This window comes from Exophiala aquamarina (genome assembly GCF_000709125.1).
Source record: "Exophiala aquamarina CBS 119918 chromosome Unknown aczIA-supercont1.1, whole genome shotgun sequence".
Taxonomy (NCBI): domain Eukaryota; kingdom Fungi; phylum Ascomycota; class Eurotiomycetes; order Chaetothyriales; family Herpotrichiellaceae; genus Exophiala; species Exophiala aquamarina.
In genome coordinates, this window is record NW_013550587.1 from 1,708,788 (window position 1) to 1,725,855 (window position 17,068).

Consider the following 17,068-nt stretch of genomic DNA (forward strand, 5'->3'; position numbering starts at 1 on the left):
AGGCAGGGTCATGTATAAACCCCAGGCTCATCTAGGGAAATGGGTCCCCTGGAGGCAACAAATTGGCACGGGCAAGAGATTCGTGCAGAAAAGAGTGCATTTTGATACAGACTATTAGCTGCGATGTTGAAAAAAGGGTGCTGGGCGGCGGGGATGAGCAGTTCCGCTCGAACCAAGGCGGCCCAAGAGACGCCTAAAAACAAACGCGCTTGTGCTTGCCGGGGCTCTTGTGCTGGAGCAAACACCTCTCTCCATGCTAAACACTGCACATCGATGTCATGCCTATCTTGCCGCGGCGGCGAGAAATGCTATTGTGGCTTGCTGAAAACACACACTAATGCTGTCTTTGTGAAAGTCAAAGGCTTTACGAGGTGCCGTGAGGTGCGTTCACCCTGGCTTGGAGTGAGGAACTATGCTCGCATCAGAGTGGCTCTGCATAGCGGAGAGGTCAGATTGGGTGAGTCGCAAATAAATCCACCCACTCGATTACTGTGGTCGCTGTCAAGTTATGCAGGACATGCAGTAAGTTGTGTTAGTCCGCGCTCACTTGTGAAGATCGGTAGCTAGGCCCTCGGAATCAATTACGCCACTCGGCTTGTCCCTGTCTTTTCCACTCGACTAGGGTATGATCCTGGTTCAGAATTGCCAAACAGGCAGATTTAAGTCTTCTGCAGACAGAACCACATGCAAACCAGCAACATGCCTACCTAGGCGGACAATCGTGGGTTGACACTCGAACACTGTGATTAGAAGGTTGAAATTGAGCGTCGGTCGATGAATTCGGTCACCAAGAAATGAATATATAGTTACCACATGATGGACATGGCTGCAGCCCTAACCGCCAGTGGGTGCTGCAGGAATACAGGTAGCAGAAAAAGCATCACTCCGTACTCCGTAAGCCTGCAAAGAAGATCGGTTGGCTTGCGCAATCGGGTGTCCGGAGGTCGTGCAGCCGGATCACCATTAGGACCATGCAAAAGAATGGCACCAGAATCCACTTCTACTACTGTGCTCCGTACACGCAACAGGGCCGGAGATAGTTGGGAGTGAGCTATCAGGGACCAGGGTGCGACTGTATGTACTCGTACGAGTCGACCAAGCCCCATGCCACGTTGATGAGAATCATGGTCACTTTATGTAGGAGGAGGTGCGACTCCGACTCGCATGGAAGATCGTGACTGCAGCGCATTCAGTACTACGAGTACACGCCCCTTGCCATCTCCCGTGAAAAGCTGTTGTTAGATACTATAGGGCACTATCACTTGAACAGGGAATGGATACGTAGTATCGTAGTATCAAGTAACTTGAAGGCGTGCGAAGGGAAGTAGGAAGGTACGGAGTACAGAGTGTACACTGTTCAGTACCTAGTTGGAGAAGGCAGGTGTGACCCATCAAGCAAAGGTGAGCCAGCGCCAAGCCGGCTCCTCCACTCACACAGCTCGACCTTGACAACATCTCGTCACACTGGCACACCTCAATCAATGCAAGTCCTGCTCCTCGCTCCTCCGAGTCCCTCTATCAATCTCAGCCCAACTCGTACATACGGATCCCGCAAGAGGACATCCATCCATCAACGATTCCCGTGCTCCTCAATCTGCAACTCCCGCAGGCTGCGGTAGCCGTTCGCCGTTCGCCGCCCGCCTGAGTTCCCGTCACACTTTTCCTCCACCTGCCAGTGCCTGGCATCCTCACCCCAGGGCCGCAGGTACAGTCCCTCCAATCCCTCCAATCCCTCCAATCCCTCCTCGTTCCTGCGCCTTATTCATTCTTCTCACCACCTCCGACCTTCGAGCTCACGTTGCCTCGCTATCATTCGCTACGACCCCTGGTCTCCTCGACACTGCCTCGTACAGCTGACTCTATCGTCTTCCAGGTCTACCGCACCTCCACTCCCCTCACTTTCCTTCCCTCATTGGACACTCCCTCCGAGCAAGGCCTGCCCGTGTCCTCACCTTCGTTGGGCGCTTCTCTCTGCTCATCATTATTGGTGAGTAAAAGGCACTGGAGGAGCGTGGCGCGGGGGAAAGAACCTCCATCCTACCCTTGGCCTGGTTCTCACACTGCTGCGTTGACTAGAGACCGCGTTTTTGCTGACTGACTGAAGGCGCTCCGGCCCAAAAAGACAACTGCCAAAACAAGCGCACCCCCATCAGAGAGACGCACCCGCCCTCCCTCCAACCACAACGGCCCCTTCAGTTCTTAGTATCAGTTCCGCAGAGAATTGTGTCAGGCTTGCCCAGGTCGTCCTCAGTCTCCACTCAGCTTGCTTGAGCCTGCGTTGGGCAACTGCCGCGGCCACTACTCCTACGAGTACTCACTCGCGCGCCTTGCCCACTGCTTCAGTTCGAAACCCCCGCCTTGTCGCTGCATTTTCCTCGAGCAGGAAAAAATCCATCCGACCCAAGTGTTCCTCGTGCACAAGCATTTCAACAAGCGCTCGACCCTCGGCCTCAAGACGCGCCGCGTGAGGCTCTGTCAGACTTTTGCCTGCGAGAGGTCCTGCCTGCTTGCCTGTCCTCAGTCTCTCCGACTTGCGAGTCCCTGATCTGTCGCTCCACTTCCACACAAAACGAGCTGCCCGCGTCCTGCGAACTGTCCGCAAAGGCCCCTTGTACTACTCGGAAAACCTTGTTAGCTGACCTTTTCCCCCCTCCCCTCCTGCATTCTCGTGCATGCGATCCTGATCTCGTAGACTCAACAGTTGAAACCGCCGCACGCCCTCTCGGCAATCGATAATCATGGGTAGGTCTCTCTTCATCAGCTTCGCTGCCCCGGCCTAGCCTTTCTGGTATACGCCGCTTCTCGCCTGCTCCCCAGTCATCACCTTGTCCTGCCCTACATGTGCTTCTTCATCTTGGTTGCATCAAATCAATTCCTGTCGTCTTCCTCTCCTTTTCACCGTCTCTCACTTTCCTTCCTCTGTTTCCGCTGGTTCCTCATCGTTGGCTAATTATTGTGATATAGTAAGTGACACGATTTCTCCTTCTCGCCGCAGGCCGACTCTAGTCTTGTCCGACTTCAGTATGAAGTTGGTCTCGGATTCACTTGGGACCATTCCCATTTGGCCTGGGTCCACTTGCTCTGCCTTCTCCTTCACTCGGACATTGGAAGCTGCCTGGCGAGATTCACCCTCTCTCTTAGCATTCAACTATCACCCGCAGCTTCACTTCGTGGTGAAACAGCAGCCCGATTCATTCTCCGTCACCTCAGACCCTTCCTGATCCCTCTGCAACATCATGATTGCTATCACACATTCCTTTTCTGACACTAAACAGCGAGACCGTTCTCGTTCTCCTCGCCGCCGTTCGCGCAGTCCACGACGTACTCGACGCTCCTACTCTCCAAGAAGCCGTTCTCGGAGCCGAGGCGACGACTACCACCGAAGTGAACGCCGATCGCGAAGTCCCATGAGTGGTGCACCCAACGCATCTGGGGGATATTCAGGGTCAGGCTACGCCGGTAGTAGTAGAGGCGGAGGCCCACCAAGATCCTTCGAAGATCGTGCCGCCGCTAAAGAACAAATGATGCAATCCGTGCGCGATTCATCCCAACAAGACCGCCGAGTCTATGTTGGCAATTTGGCCTACGATGTCAAATGGCATCACTTGAAAGATTTCATGAGACAGGGTTCGTATCATTTGCCCCTCACTTTGGATCTGTAAATAATGTTGGAAACAGCTGGAGAAGTTCTCTTTGCCGATGTCTTGCTACTTCCGAATGGAATGTCGAAGGTGGGCGCCATTGTGTGATGCGGCTGGTTTCACTGGTCTTCCTTTTCCTGGTTGTTTTTTTCTTGTTGGACGTTGGATTGACGGGTTGGACCTGGTCCACGGGTTTATGTAGGGATGCGGGTAAGTGGCTGCGCTTTTCTCATTAGGAAGCCCCCATCTAATGTGTTCTCAGGATTGTGGAATACGCGACTAGGGAACAAGCCCAGCAAGCTATTCAAACACTCAGCAATCAGAGCCTTATGGGCCGTCTGGTCTATGTCCGAGAAGTACGCCTTCGCTCCTTCCCACGTCTCGACTGATACTGATTCATCACCACTGTGATTAGGACCGCGAGACCGAACCTCGATTCACCGGTCCGCCAAGTCGTGGTGACTTCGGCGGCGGCCCTCGAGGCGGCTATGGCGGCGGCTATGGCATGGGCGGTGGTGGAGGTGGAGGTGGCGGTGGCGGTGGCCGTCAACTCTATGTTTCCAACGTTTGTGGCTCCCTTCAGCTTTCCTCCGGAGAAGGAAAACATATTGACAATATTTTCTCAGCTTCCTTTCAATGTCGGCTGGCAAGATCTGAAAGACCTTTTCCGCGGTGCTGGTATGATTCCCCGCGCCTAATTTGGTCCACTGACCCTAATCTCACAATTCAATAGCCCAGGAAGGACAGGTCGTTCGTGCTGATGTCCACATGGATCCCACGGGGCGTCCCAAAGGAACCGGCATTGTTGCCTATGAATCCCCTAATGATGCACGCAATGCTATTCAGCAGTTCAATGGTTACGATTGGCATGGCCGTGCTCTCGAAGTCCGAGAAGACCGATATGCAAGCAGTGGACCCATGGGATATGGTGGTGGCCGAGGTGGATTCCAAGGTGGTTATGGAGCACGCGGAGGTTTCGGTGGTGGCCGGGGAGGCTATAGCGGCCGTGGAGGCTTCGGTGGTGGCCCCGGCTACTCTCGTGGAGGCTATGCAGGAGGAGGAGGCTACGGTGGTGGTGGCGGCGGCGGCGGGTATGGCGGCAGTGTCCAGGAACAGGCTCCGCCCAACCCTTTCACCGACTTCGCAACGTCAGGGGGGGAGAGAAGCACAATCATCTATGCCCGAAATGTAAGAAGGAACCCCCAACCCCCGGACGACCTATGACTAACCTTCTTCAGCTGCCCTGGTCGACCAGTAATGATGACTTGATCGAACTCTTCACCACTATCGGCAAAGTCGAGCGAGCTGAAATCCAGTATGAACCCAATGGACGCTCACGAGGAACAGGAGTTGTTGAATTCGATACTGCCGAGAATGCTGAGACAGCGATCTGTAAGTTGCTCTGCCTCCAATAAGGGATTGGTGCTGATAGCGAGAAGCGAAATTTACAGGATACATGTACGGCGGCCGTCCTCTTGGTTTGACTTATGTCAAATATACGAATGCCAACGGACAAGATGTGATGGAGGGCCAAGAGGCCACCGCTGGGATGACACAAGACCAAATGATGTGATCAGTAAACTGGATCCAACAATGCTCCATATTTCCTTCCTCCCCTTGACTTATCGACTTCAACTTCTCGCCTTCTCGATGGAATTCGAAAAGAGCTCATTCTTGACGACCTTCAGATTGTATTCTACAGCTTCATTTTCGACGCTCAGCACACAAAACTATCAAGATGATCGGTTAAATTCACAGATCATCCTTCGAAACGTCAATTTCCTTTCCTATGTGTCAAGGTTGTGACTAGGAAGTCCAACCCAATTCTACCAGTTCTACCAGTTCTCCAGGAAAAGTTTGTGTTTTGAACAAGGTAGCTGTCCAGCATGGGAGGTAGAGTGGCAAATGCGTAATCAATGCGCCATCATGAAAGAGCCACGTCAAGGTCATTTCTACATAGCTGGGGAGCTGGATGCAATTGAGAGTTGATGAAAGCAGTAATTGAGATATGCAAAGTGAAACCATAATTCTGGACCAAAATGCGGTACTGGTCATGGCTGTCGCGGTGGTCGCTTGGATCCTGGCTGAACCGACAGCATACTAACTACCTAGGTAGTAGACTTTCGGCCAAATGGGTGACGGACGACATGTACAGGACGCCACGAGGTGGGACTTTGGTTGGATCTTGGTGTACTACCTATGAGCCAGCTCGTGTCTGTGACATGTACAGATTTGCAACAACAGACAAGAGCTCGAAGCAGACGATGTAGTTAGTTAGTGTCCATAAATTTGAAGACTGCCTGGAAAGCATTCGTTCATGAATGAATCATATCTCCCTCGTAACCTGATTGTTGTTTCCTTTCTCCGTCAACCCCATCAGATGCCTTTTAGCCCAGAAACTAGTGAAATTCCAAAGGGCCAGAGGTCTTTTCTTGAATATACCATTGTTTATATCTTTGAAATGTCCTTCGTACACCTACGTAAGAGCCTCTTTCCATCAAATACATCTCTCAAGGATCCACAGAATAGAACATCAGGCATCTTTCTATGCTGATCCCTCAGTAACCATGTATAATGAGTGTTCTTGTGGTACGTCCCTCGCCAACTACTGAGTCGACCATATATTTGGACGGAAGAGGAGGAGGGAGGATATAACCATCCAATATAGGATCAAACCTGTCAAACGAAATTGTTCTTCTGTTGCACACAGGTTGGGGGGGTTGGAGGATTGAGACCAGAGCTTCTCAAGTTTGTTCTATCATTCCATCTCCAAGCTACTATGTCTGTCTGGCTTTGTGAGTACTTCGAAATAATGTATGCAGGAGTAGCAAGCCGCAGCAAGGAGGTAATCGGTAGTGCTTTTTTTGGGTGTCTTTCAGCGAATAGTGATCTGGGGTTATAGCCGCCCCTTGATTCGTCTTTCTCTGCTTCTTTCTACCGAATAGCAATAGAAATATGTGTTTCCGGGCTTTCTCCACAGGTAGCGAAATAAGTGGCATGTGCATTGATGGCTATGCGAGGGACTAAAGGCTCAGAAGGGGCAGCGGCGCCAAACCGGTGATGATAATAGGCTGTTATTGCAAGAAGGCGTCGGCGATAAAACTGGTATGGACCCATGGTATTGCATACTTTACTTTTCGTATTTGGTACGCCTTGTTTGCCGGGTTCTCTGATAGGGCGATGTCGATGATGTTAACATCGAGCTATCATGCATCCAGGGGGAAATAACAGAGGGACATAAATGTGGGCCGCTTTTTTCAGGAAAATTCCCAGTTCCATTATCTGGTAATTCTCTTGTTTCTCCACATAGATGAGCCGGGTGTTGATAATGGAGCACAAGGTACCGGCTCTTATTAGACGACACAGGCGGGCTGGGATGCTCATCCTCTAGAACGCAGGCCGGGATCCATCATCACACTTCCCCTGTCCATCTTGAGTTGCTGCACCTCCTTTTGAGGAAGAATAGAGCGAGCGGCCCACATGAATCTAGTCGCCGTAGGCTCCCTTGGCATAAAACCTTTGTTCAGGGTGTGTCAAGGCTTGACTCTCCTCAAGTTGGATGTCGAGGATTCAATGCTTTCATAGCCGCCCGTGGGACCACGAATTCGCAAACATTGGACTTGGATTTTCCATAAGCCCCTCAAGGACGTCTAAAGTTATCACTTGTAAAAATGTAGTCCACAGCATCTGCAACATGGTGGTATCTCTATACCATATGGGTTCTCACTGGCCAATCGCCTTTGCATGCGAGCAGAGTACTTCTGAGCCAAACGGCTTGCCTCCTTTAGCCTTTTCGTGTACGGAGTATTATTCTGGTCGGTAAGTGATCTCCAGCAGGTTTGGAACCAAGTTTAGCTGCATTCACTTTTGTTTCTCGCTTGGGTTGAGTCGGAGACTAATGCCCACTCGTACTCGTTCTGTTCTATTCATACTGCTTCGCAGCTTCACCGCCTTTTCTCCTTTTAGCCTCTTCGTCTTTTCTCATAGATATCAATGATGGTCTAATCCGTAAATTTTCATAGATTTAAACGACCCAACGACTTTCGAGGCTGTTGGGGCAAGGAACCCGGATGCATTGGTGGGGCCTCCGAGAATATTTCTGGAATCCACGCGCTTTTCGGGGGCACATTTGGGGCCAAAAACGTGAAAAGAACCAGCAGTGGCGCTTGTCACATCCTGCATCTATTCCGCAAGAAAGGTCTGAGAAAATAGTTTCTCCGAGAGTCCGTTGACGGCGTCTCTTTGGTGATAGAGGCGTCCTGTGGCGTGATTAGGAACAAGGCTGATCGAGTGCATTTGGCTGAGTGCTTAAGGGTTTGCATGGGTCGACTTGCATAATCCAACAAATTGGGTTCAAGGAGACAGTAGTTTGAGGACAGTCATTTTCAAGGGTTGGATACTGTTCTGTAAGTCAGAAAAGGCATTCTTGGAACGTCCCGACCCTCGTTGCCATGAACATTGATACATTCCATTCGGAATTGAGAATTATACCAGTAAAAGCGCCACCCCAGAGTGGTCTTGTATCTCTTGCTTTGTTGGGCAGGAGGTTTACCCTGGAAGAGGTGAGATGGACACGAGACTTTTACTGACCTCAAATGCCTCATTCGGAAGGGGTTGGTAGTGACTTTCTCAATCATGATTCATTGAATTTGGATTGTTCGGCATTCATGGCCCGGAACCCGAATTTAATCGACATGAGTATCACCAAGGCATCAACAAGGAGCCAAATTCACGCCAGAAGTCACATGCTGTTAATGTGGATGCTGCAGATATCAGCCTTGGGCTCGTCCATCTCGGACAAGCCACGAGCAACTGTTCAGACAAGATTTGTGAGCTTTGAGACGGTAGAGTAGCACCCAGGCATGATAATCCTACTTGTCTTGTCTGGGGGTTCAACCAATGGCTCGCAATTTGTTGTACTGCGACTGATTGTAAATGGATATCAACTGTACGCCTTCGAGGCTCGGAGGGAGAAGCTGTGTGTTCTGTGACCAGAGTGCCTGCTCTGGGTGACCAAGCAACGCCAGCAGAGTCCTGAATTTGGGTGTATATCAAGTCATAGCGTTAGTTCAAGATGAATGGCACCACAATGCAACCAAGCAGGGCGCTGTCAATTCTATGGTGCTTGGACTATCACTCAATGGGATGGTGTGTTTGGTGATTAGTGAGACCAATATCAGTAGAAAATCGACTTCCTTCTTCCTTTCAAGGCTAAGCACTCACTATGTTGTCTCTCGCCCTTGCTAGACTTACCCATTCTTTTTCTGCATGTGATGAGAGCCTACCTTCAATTCCGGGCAAGGCTTTCTTCTCCTACTCCGCGAAGAAGGATCTTACGCAGATGGGGGGATTTCCCCGCCTTCCGTTAATGCGGGGTCAGAAGCTGGAGATTGGCCGCGGGTTCCGACTTCAACACCGGTCGACCGAGAGTACACGCATACCAACGGATCAGAGCAGAGCAGAGCAGAGCATCCTCGTCTCTGCAGCTTGACATGAAAACAGACCCTTGTGTCTGCTCGTCTAACTCCGCTTTGTGAGCAATTATGGAGCAAAGAAACATCGTTATCAAGCGGGTCCGAAGAAAACAGCACAGTAGCTGCGATCAGTGCAGAAAAGCAAAGCGTGCGTGTGATGCTGCTTTGCTCGCTGAGCGTTTTGAAGGTGGTAATACACAACATCTACCAGTGGGTGCCCAGTACCCTGTAGCGAGCTGTTCAAATTGCCAAAAAGGGGGGAAAATATGCACCTTCGAATGGCTTCAACACTCCTTACCCAAGCCCAACTTGGCAGGTACCAAACAAATTCATCGCCGCTCCAAGGGCATTGGCGATGTAGCAAAACGCAAGGCTTCCCGCAATGTAGAGCACACCTCGTCACGGTGGTCACCAGTTCAGAGAGAACCGACTTTTATTTCTTCGGTAAACCAGGACTGGGACCACTTCGATGTTGAGACACTAGAACCCTGGACAGCGTTTAATGGTACGATCAACGATTCAGCGGGAGAGAGGCACTCTTCGTCTCCGTCGGTGTTTCCGGGCTTGAGAGATCCATCTCATGGAGATTCGACATATTTGAAAGGCCTTTCCTTAGATCTTCCAGCCCGCACAATCAACAAAGGTTCTGATGCTCTTGATGACAGGCAGAATGGTGCTTCCTGGTACTCATTTGACCCAGAATGCCTTACCGAATTGGAGTTTGATGTTCTGCAGTCAACTGACGAATCACTCCCTGCTTCATATACTGGAGCTAGCTGGCCACAAGATATTGAAGCTTGGCCGCTCATCATGTCGAGGGAAAGCTCAGAACATGATGACTCCTCCAACGTCTTTTCACCCTCTCTCTTCTTGTCGGATCAAGTATCCTCCGCAAATAATCGCCTTGCGTTGAGCCAGAACTGGCTTCACGTCTACCATGACAGCTTGGAAAATGCACTATCATGCTGGCTGACGGAAAGGAACTGTCCCTACAGTACAAATAGGTCAGACCGTCGTGCTATTGTGTCCAGGCCCCTGGTGGTCGACGGTATTCAGGGAGAATGGGGTCCAAAGTGGTCAAATCGAATATACGCCAGAGTCTGCAGGCTCGATCAAGTCTCTTCAAGTCTACCAGGGAAGCAGCTGACAAAGACGGAGCAAGAGCAAGCAAGCAAAGCTTTGAACCTATCCATCATGGCCTTTGGTGTCCAGTGGGCTCAATCTGGCAATCGAGGAAGAGTTCGATCACCACGCTCTTTCCTAAACGATGATTTCCATCTCCATGATGATCCGGACCTGGCGTCAGCCGATGCCTTTGGCCGAGCTATGCAGGAGAGTCTGTGGAACCAAGCTCGGCAGGCTCTACTGAATGCTGCGGGGTTGCAGTCATACAAGGTGGTGTTTGCCAATCTTATCTTCTCTTTGACTCAACGACCACTAGATGTCAATCAGTGGCTCCAACAAAGGGAGTCGAAGTCATCAGCAGAGTCGATTGGGAATCTGGGATCGCCCGATGATAATCTCCGCTCAAATTGGGAAGCCCTGCAAGACCTCCTCAGCGCAGATGGCCCACCAATATTTCTTGACATAGCATTACGCGAATTAGCTTCTTCTCGCTGGAAATGGGACGAGCAACATCGGAAGATGCTCAAGTCAAACTCACAATGTGCAGACAGGATAGCGAATGGATCTCGAGCCTTGACAGAGGTCAGCCTGAGCCAGGAGCATCAAGAAACATTCAAGCTTCTTTCATGGTTGGCTATCATGTTCGACACACTGTCTGCTACGGTTCTGCAAAGGCCTCTAGTTCTTTCGGACGAAGACACTGGCGTCCCTGTCGCAGATCCCTGGAAGGAAGGCGCGAATTCAAACTCCGTAAGCGCACGTAGCGACGAATCAATTGTCGACGTGGTAAAAGTCGACCTCGACGGGTGGCAGCCAACTTCTAGGCAGCAAGATGCTGATAGAGAAGCAGCGTCTGGGGAGATATGGGGATCTTTCTTCCTGGATGGAAAAAGCCTGCTTGAAGTGCAGACCCTCGAACGAAGAACTTGGTCGTCTTGCACATTTGAAGAAGCTGCAGCCATTCTTTGTGACGCGGCCCCCGTCAAGGTATTACTTTTTCGAAAAGTTGGACACATACAAAAGCTTATGTCTAGGAAATCTGGAAGTTTGGTGCTTGAGGCCGCACTAGAGGAGGCCATTAAGGTGTACAGGTTCTGGAGCAAGTCGTATGGACGGTTTATCGAATACTGTATGAAAAATCATCACGATCTTCCGGCCCGGATCCAATCTTGGTATGTCGTTCTTGCTGGCCACTGGCATCTCGGAGCCTTGCTCCTCGCAGATGTCATTGATGAATTGGACAGCTCTGGATTAGGCGGCGAGGAACATACAGAAAAGCGGCGAATTGCTACACTTTCAAGTGACCTGAGAAAGAAAAACGCCATCTCCATCTCAAACCTCTGCCGTTGCTCACTGGATGGCCCCTCGCTGTCTTTTTCAAACTCACGAGACTTCACCTACCCTGTCAACCAGGTTGCGCTACTCTCGGAACCGTGGACTGTTGTGCTTGTCCAGTCCTTTAGCAGAGCAGGATATGTCTTCTTGGATCTACTCAGCAAGCCTCCGAATTTGAGAAGCAAGTCACGACTGAGCCTGGCAGACGAGCGTGCATTGACGAGAACACGATGTGAATCTTGCATAGATGGTCTAATCAACCTTGGGAACAAATCCGATATGGCCTATTTGGCTGCGAAACTTCTTACAGACGCTCTACAGACGGTGTATCGCTCGTGATTCCGGGCCGGCAGGGATGTGACTCTCGAAGTGGCAAAAGAAGGAAGGCCGAACCTATTCTGGAAACGCTATGGTATGACCTTTATCATAAAATGTCTCCGTGACTTTCTATGATGGAAGAATCTGCAATTTCCAGCTGTGTTGACGCTCGTCTTGTGTAAAATGAAGTCTAGTATTGTGAAGTAGGATCTGTACGACGGAGTCCGTTCGTCTCTTGTCTTGCAAACATTCACAAAATTCTGTTATCTTTTGGTACATGTTGTCGTTCAATTCTGTGACATTCTTACTCAAGAGTTGAAGTATGGAGATTACCAACACCATGCAAATGGCTGGTTCACCTATGGAAAGCGTGGACGCGTATTTTGCACACCATTTCACCTGACCCGGAATTTACTTTGCTATTTCTCTCCCCTACCCCTTTCCAAACGAGAGATACCCCATTGGGCACCCCTTTGAGTGCTAAAGATGACCCAATGGTAAGTGGAAGCAACGAGCAATACTACCCTGGCTACAGAAAGTGCCCTCAAGGCTCATCAGCTTGAACATGGCGGTTCCGCAACTCACGCGGAGACTGTGGGAAGAGGGGGCCGTCCATCCTTGTCTCTACAAACTGAGCCTTTCCTCATGTGGCAGCGGATTAACATCGAATGTCATTTTATACCTGGATACCTAGGCCTCTCAATGGTAAGCGAGAGATATTGCTCGGCAACTTGCGGAGGTGGAATCAATGCCCTGTTTTTCGATGGCACGGATCCGCCTATGGATTTTCCGCGATACAAACCGGAGTCCGCCTGACTCCTCCGACATTCTGGGCCATCTTTATGATCTTGGCTCCTGCAAACGAGGCTATATATTGCTCATGGTATTTAGATCTGCTGCCATGAGCAATATCTTTTGACCAGAGAGTGCTTTAGCTGCTTCATCAGATCATATCAAGATGGCAATCAAGACTGAACTTCGAGAGTACGCTCATAGAAGAAGCAACACAGGCCCATATGCCGACAACCTAGAAGTGGACGCCTTGGTTGTTGGTGGTGGGTTTGGTGGTGTCTTCTGCTTCTACTTACTGCGCAAAGCTGGATTCAAGACCGTCATATACGAGGCAGGAAACGATCTCGGCGGCACCTGGAGATGGAACTGCTACCCAGGGGCCATGGTAGACTCAGAGATCCCAGAATATCAGTTGTCGATCCCTGAAACCTACAAAGACTGGACCTGGCCTTCCAATTATCCGACCTACAAGGATCTTAGGGCCTATTTTGACCATGTCGACAAAGTTCTGGACATCAAGAGCAACACCGCATTCGACAGTGTCGTCGTCGATGCACAATTTGACACAAAAGCGGGACGCTGGCATGTCAAGACTGCGGATGGTAGAGTCGCAAAGGCCAAATATCTGGTGGTTGCAGCAGGTTTTGCGGCGAAGCGGTATGTGCCGGATGACTTTGTCGGAATAGACTCTTTCAAGGGTGTCATTCACCATTCGTCATTCTGGCCGGACCTCAACATCGATGTCACTGGTAAGAGATGCGGTGTCATTGGTACTGGAGCCTCTGGGGTTCAGATTGCTCAAGCTTGGGGGCCCAAGGTGATCATTTTTCCTCAACCCTGATGAAGGCTAACCCATAGCAGGCGGGTCACCTTGAAGTCTTCCAAAGGACACCAAATCTGGCAGTGCCGATGCGTAAGAGAGATTTAACAGCAGAAGAGCAAAACAAGGCCAAGGCAAATTATCCAGAGCTGTTCAATTTCAGAGAGAAATGCTTCGGTGGTTTCCTCTACACTTTCTCAGAGCGCAGTACTTGGGAAGACACCCCAGAGGAGCGGGAAGCCTTCTACCAAAAATTGTGGGGTAGGTATTGAGACCCTGCATCTAAGCCTGCAACCGACTAACGGCACATTGCTTCATAGATGACGGTGGTTTCCGCTTCTGGCTTGGGAATTACAAAGATTACCTATATGATCCCAAGGCCAACCGTGAAGCTTACAATTTCTGGGCGAGAAATGTTCGAAATCGTATTGGTGACGCGAAGACGAGAGACTTGCTGGCGCCTCTGGAGCCTCCACATCCATTCGGTGTCAAACGCCCTTGCCTAGAGTACTCATACTATGAGCAGTTCAATCGTCCAAATGTCGACTTGGTTGACATAAAGAACAATCCGATTGTGGGATTTACTGAGAAAGGCATTAAGTTGAAAGACGGCAGTGTCCACGAGCTCGACGTAATTTGCATTGCTACCGGATTTGACGTCGTTACAGGTAAGTCGATACTACCTACATACCATCCCTGCTGTGCAAGTCGAATAGTATGATAACATTAATCTCCAGGAGGAATGACGGCCATGGGACTACGCAGTATCACTGGCGAATACCTCGCCGACCAGTGGAAGAAAGCCGCCTACACGTATTTGGGCACAACAATCAGCGGATATCCCAATATGTTCCACCTCTACGGACCTCATGGACCAACTCTCCTTTCCAACGGACCCACAAGCGTTGAGGTCCAAGGACGTTGGATCGTTGATGCCATCAAGCAGGTCGAACGCCAAGGCTTGAAATACATTAATCCAACCAATGAGGCGTCAGAGAAGTGGAAGAAACACATCAATGAACTGTCCGATATCAGTCTCTTCCCCACAACCAAGTCTACCTATATGGGAGGTAGTAAGCCAGACAAGGCTTTCGAGCAGGTCAACTATGCTGGAGGTCTTGCTCATTACGGTGAAGAGATAAGGCAAACTCTACCAGCCTTTGTAGGGTTTGAAAAGGTTAAATAGTCGTGGACGAGGGGTCTAGTGTCACGAGGGCCGGAAAGGCCATTTGATTACCGCTACTACTTTGATAGTCATTACGTGGCATTTTTTCCCAATCTAAAATGAAATTTTGTGCTCTTCTTTCACTAATCATCTGATCTATGTAGATCTGACGCCGTCTACACATCAATGGCTTTCGGGATTCAATTCAACGAACACCTTGGCAATCGTCTGATGAGCATCACCAAATGGGAAGGTCTTCTGAACCTGTCCATCAACGTCTTCGTCCTCGGTATACTCCCAAGTGTTGAATTCTGAAATTTTCGTGCTTCTGAATGGTGCTGGCGGCTCCAGCCAAACTTTAGCAACACGGTCATCGAAAGTTTCAATCTGAATAGCCCGGAATCCTTCCTGTGCGGCATACCGCATGAGAAAGCGAGCTAGATTGGCCATGAGTCTTAACCCTTCGGCATCGCGCCTAGAGCTTGTGGCGTTGCGGAGCAGAACCTCGTTCGGTCGAGTTGCTTTCCACGAGTCGTCGCGCGTATCCAACTCCTCTAGGATATGATAGGAAGTTCCGAAAAGCGGCAATTCCTCGATCAGAGGCCCCAATTTTTCGGGTACGACTGGGTTGATCTGGTCGTAAGACAACGCAATACTGAGAAGAGGGAAGTCCATTTGTTCAAGCAACTCCTCTGCTCCAAGGCTGGTCGTTTTGAAATCCCAGTAAAGCTTACCACCGGTGGCTTTACTTTCCTCTCGTTTGAACTTGTATTCAAGATCGAAGACACCCAAACTATGACCTGACTCTACTTGATGCCGAATGAGGTAGTCTCCCTTTTCGAAGGCGTTGTACACTCGTGCTGTCTTGCCATTGGGATAAGTGATGGGCCAGATGGACGAGTGAAATATATTCGCGTGTAGTACAATGGCTTTTGCCCATGGTATATCTTCCACTGTTAACTTCCGGATCTCGTACCTTGGTGGCAGATTGGTCGGATTGGAGGGTGTTGCCGCTGAGAGGCTCGTCATTGTGACCTGTTTGGGTGGGAAAGCCGATGATAGAATCGCGAGAGTGACTTAGATCGACCGTTGAAATATTGAGCCTCTGTTAGTGCTACTCTGACCCGAAGTTGTTGTGGTCTTTATTGTTCGGAAACAGCCAGTCCGTCTCGGAACACGGTTGTACGACGACGACAACCAAGACGAAAGGCCTTGAAAGTTGAAGACCGTTTGAGGACCAAGAGCATTATCCAGGACGGAACTAGCTAGAAGACCAATAGGATAGAAAAGTGTGAGAGAAAGGAATTCTACATCAATGACGTCGATCAAGTTACTTTAAAGCTTTCTTTCCCTGAGGAACAAGAGTCGTTTGAATGATTTCCTGTGGTCAGATTCTCAGAGCTGACGCAGGAAGAGCTTCGTCCCCAGTAAGAGCACTCGTTTACCATGGATTGAAACGCCCGGGAGGATGTGGGTATAACCATCTCGCAAGCGAAAGCGCCGTCAGGTTTCTGACAAGCATTCAAATGGATAGCCGGCTTGGAATCCTGTGGGGTCTGGAGTAAGCTACCTGTACATCTCGAGTTCGTGGGACTCAAACCTTGCTGACGTGATCGCCTCAACTCTCAAGTCATCAGGCCACGTACATTGGTAGAATGTCACATTAGGCTTTACTTGGACTATAGACCACCGCGAATGCCATGTTTCAGTAGTAGGCCTTAAAGATTAGAGAAGAGCGGAGAGATGGCTGATGGCCAACCAACATTCCCCCAACGAGACTGAGTGAGGCATACTCACATACGAGTATGACTCAAGTAAGCCTTAACAGGCAGTGGTGTTCAAGGAAAAAAGTCAAAGTTCCACCCCCTCAAAGTCTCCAAGACAGGACACATAATTAGACTCCTGTAGGCAGCTGACAGACAATGTGCGGCAAGAATAATGACATTGTTGGTGCAGATCAGTAAAGCAGACGGTGGAATTCCTCGTAGCGTTACGAACTACTCGATGCTTCACACTAATCTTTTGGTCTTCAATTGGTCGTATAGGAAGGGGCTTGTTCAGGCGCTTTGTTGCCGCTGAAGAGACGACGTTTCCCATGCTTATCATACTACTTGTTGATGAAGGTCAACTTATTGGTGAAATAACTGTTCAACGGCCCCGACCAAATTCCCTACAACATTAGACCTATCGATTTTTAGGAACAATTGCTGACACCCACCTGAAAGGTCAGTTCGCGGCCATAGGCAAGGTCATCATGCTGTCAGCAGGCTGTAGCAACATTACAGACTGCCGCTTCAGCTGATAATTGTGGTCAAATGTACTCGTAGGAATACGCAGGTAAGACAGCGTAGACTGGGTAGCTGCCATTGAATGGTGTCTAACCGTACTCGTAAATGAA

General features: G+C 49.9%; 4 protein-coding genes across 4 annotated transcripts; 3 read left to right on the top strand and 1 right to left on the bottom strand.

Annotated features, from left to right (window-relative positions):
- Nucleotides 1-3,407: 3,407 nt before the first annotated feature.
- Nucleotides 3,408-5,214, top strand: A1O9_00604 (uncharacterized protein; the record flags this gene model as incomplete). The annotated part of the gene is made up of 8 exons (XM_013409767.1): nucleotides 3,408-3,627; nucleotides 3,679-3,745; nucleotides 3,904-3,997; nucleotides 4,057-4,206; nucleotides 4,268-4,319; nucleotides 4,375-4,829; nucleotides 4,880-5,033; nucleotides 5,081-5,214. 8 exons carry the CDS (start codon nucleotides 3,408-3,410, stop codon nucleotides 5,212-5,214), a joined length of 1,326 nt encoding a protein of 441 aa, XP_013265221.1.
- A 5,095-nt stretch (nucleotides 5,215-10,309) lies between these two features.
- Nucleotides 10,310-11,914, top strand: A1O9_00605 (uncharacterized protein; the record flags this gene model as incomplete). The annotated part of the gene is made up of 1 exon (XM_013409768.1): nucleotides 10,310-11,914. One exon carries the CDS (start codon nucleotides 10,310-10,312, stop codon nucleotides 11,912-11,914), a length of 1,605 nt encoding a protein of 534 aa, XP_013265222.1.
- Nucleotides 11,915-12,851: 937 nt separating this feature from the next.
- Nucleotides 12,852-14,691, top strand: A1O9_00606 (uncharacterized protein; the record flags this gene model as incomplete). The annotated part of the gene is made up of 4 exons (XM_013409769.1): nucleotides 12,852-13,502; nucleotides 13,547-13,766; nucleotides 13,826-14,173; nucleotides 14,243-14,691. The coding sequence occupies 4 exons, from the start codon at nucleotides 12,852-12,854 to the stop codon at nucleotides 14,689-14,691; spliced, it is 1,668 nt and encodes a 555-aa protein (XP_013265223.1).
- Nucleotides 14,692-14,853: 162 nt separating this feature from the next.
- Nucleotides 14,854-15,699, bottom strand: A1O9_00607 (uncharacterized protein; the record flags this gene model as incomplete). The annotated part of the gene is made up of 1 exon (XM_013409770.1): nucleotides 14,854-15,699. The coding sequence occupies one exon, from the start codon at nucleotides 15,697-15,699 to the stop codon at nucleotides 14,854-14,856; it is 846 nt and encodes a 281-aa protein (XP_013265224.1).
- Between the last annotated feature and the right edge of the window lie 1,369 nt (nucleotides 15,700-17,068).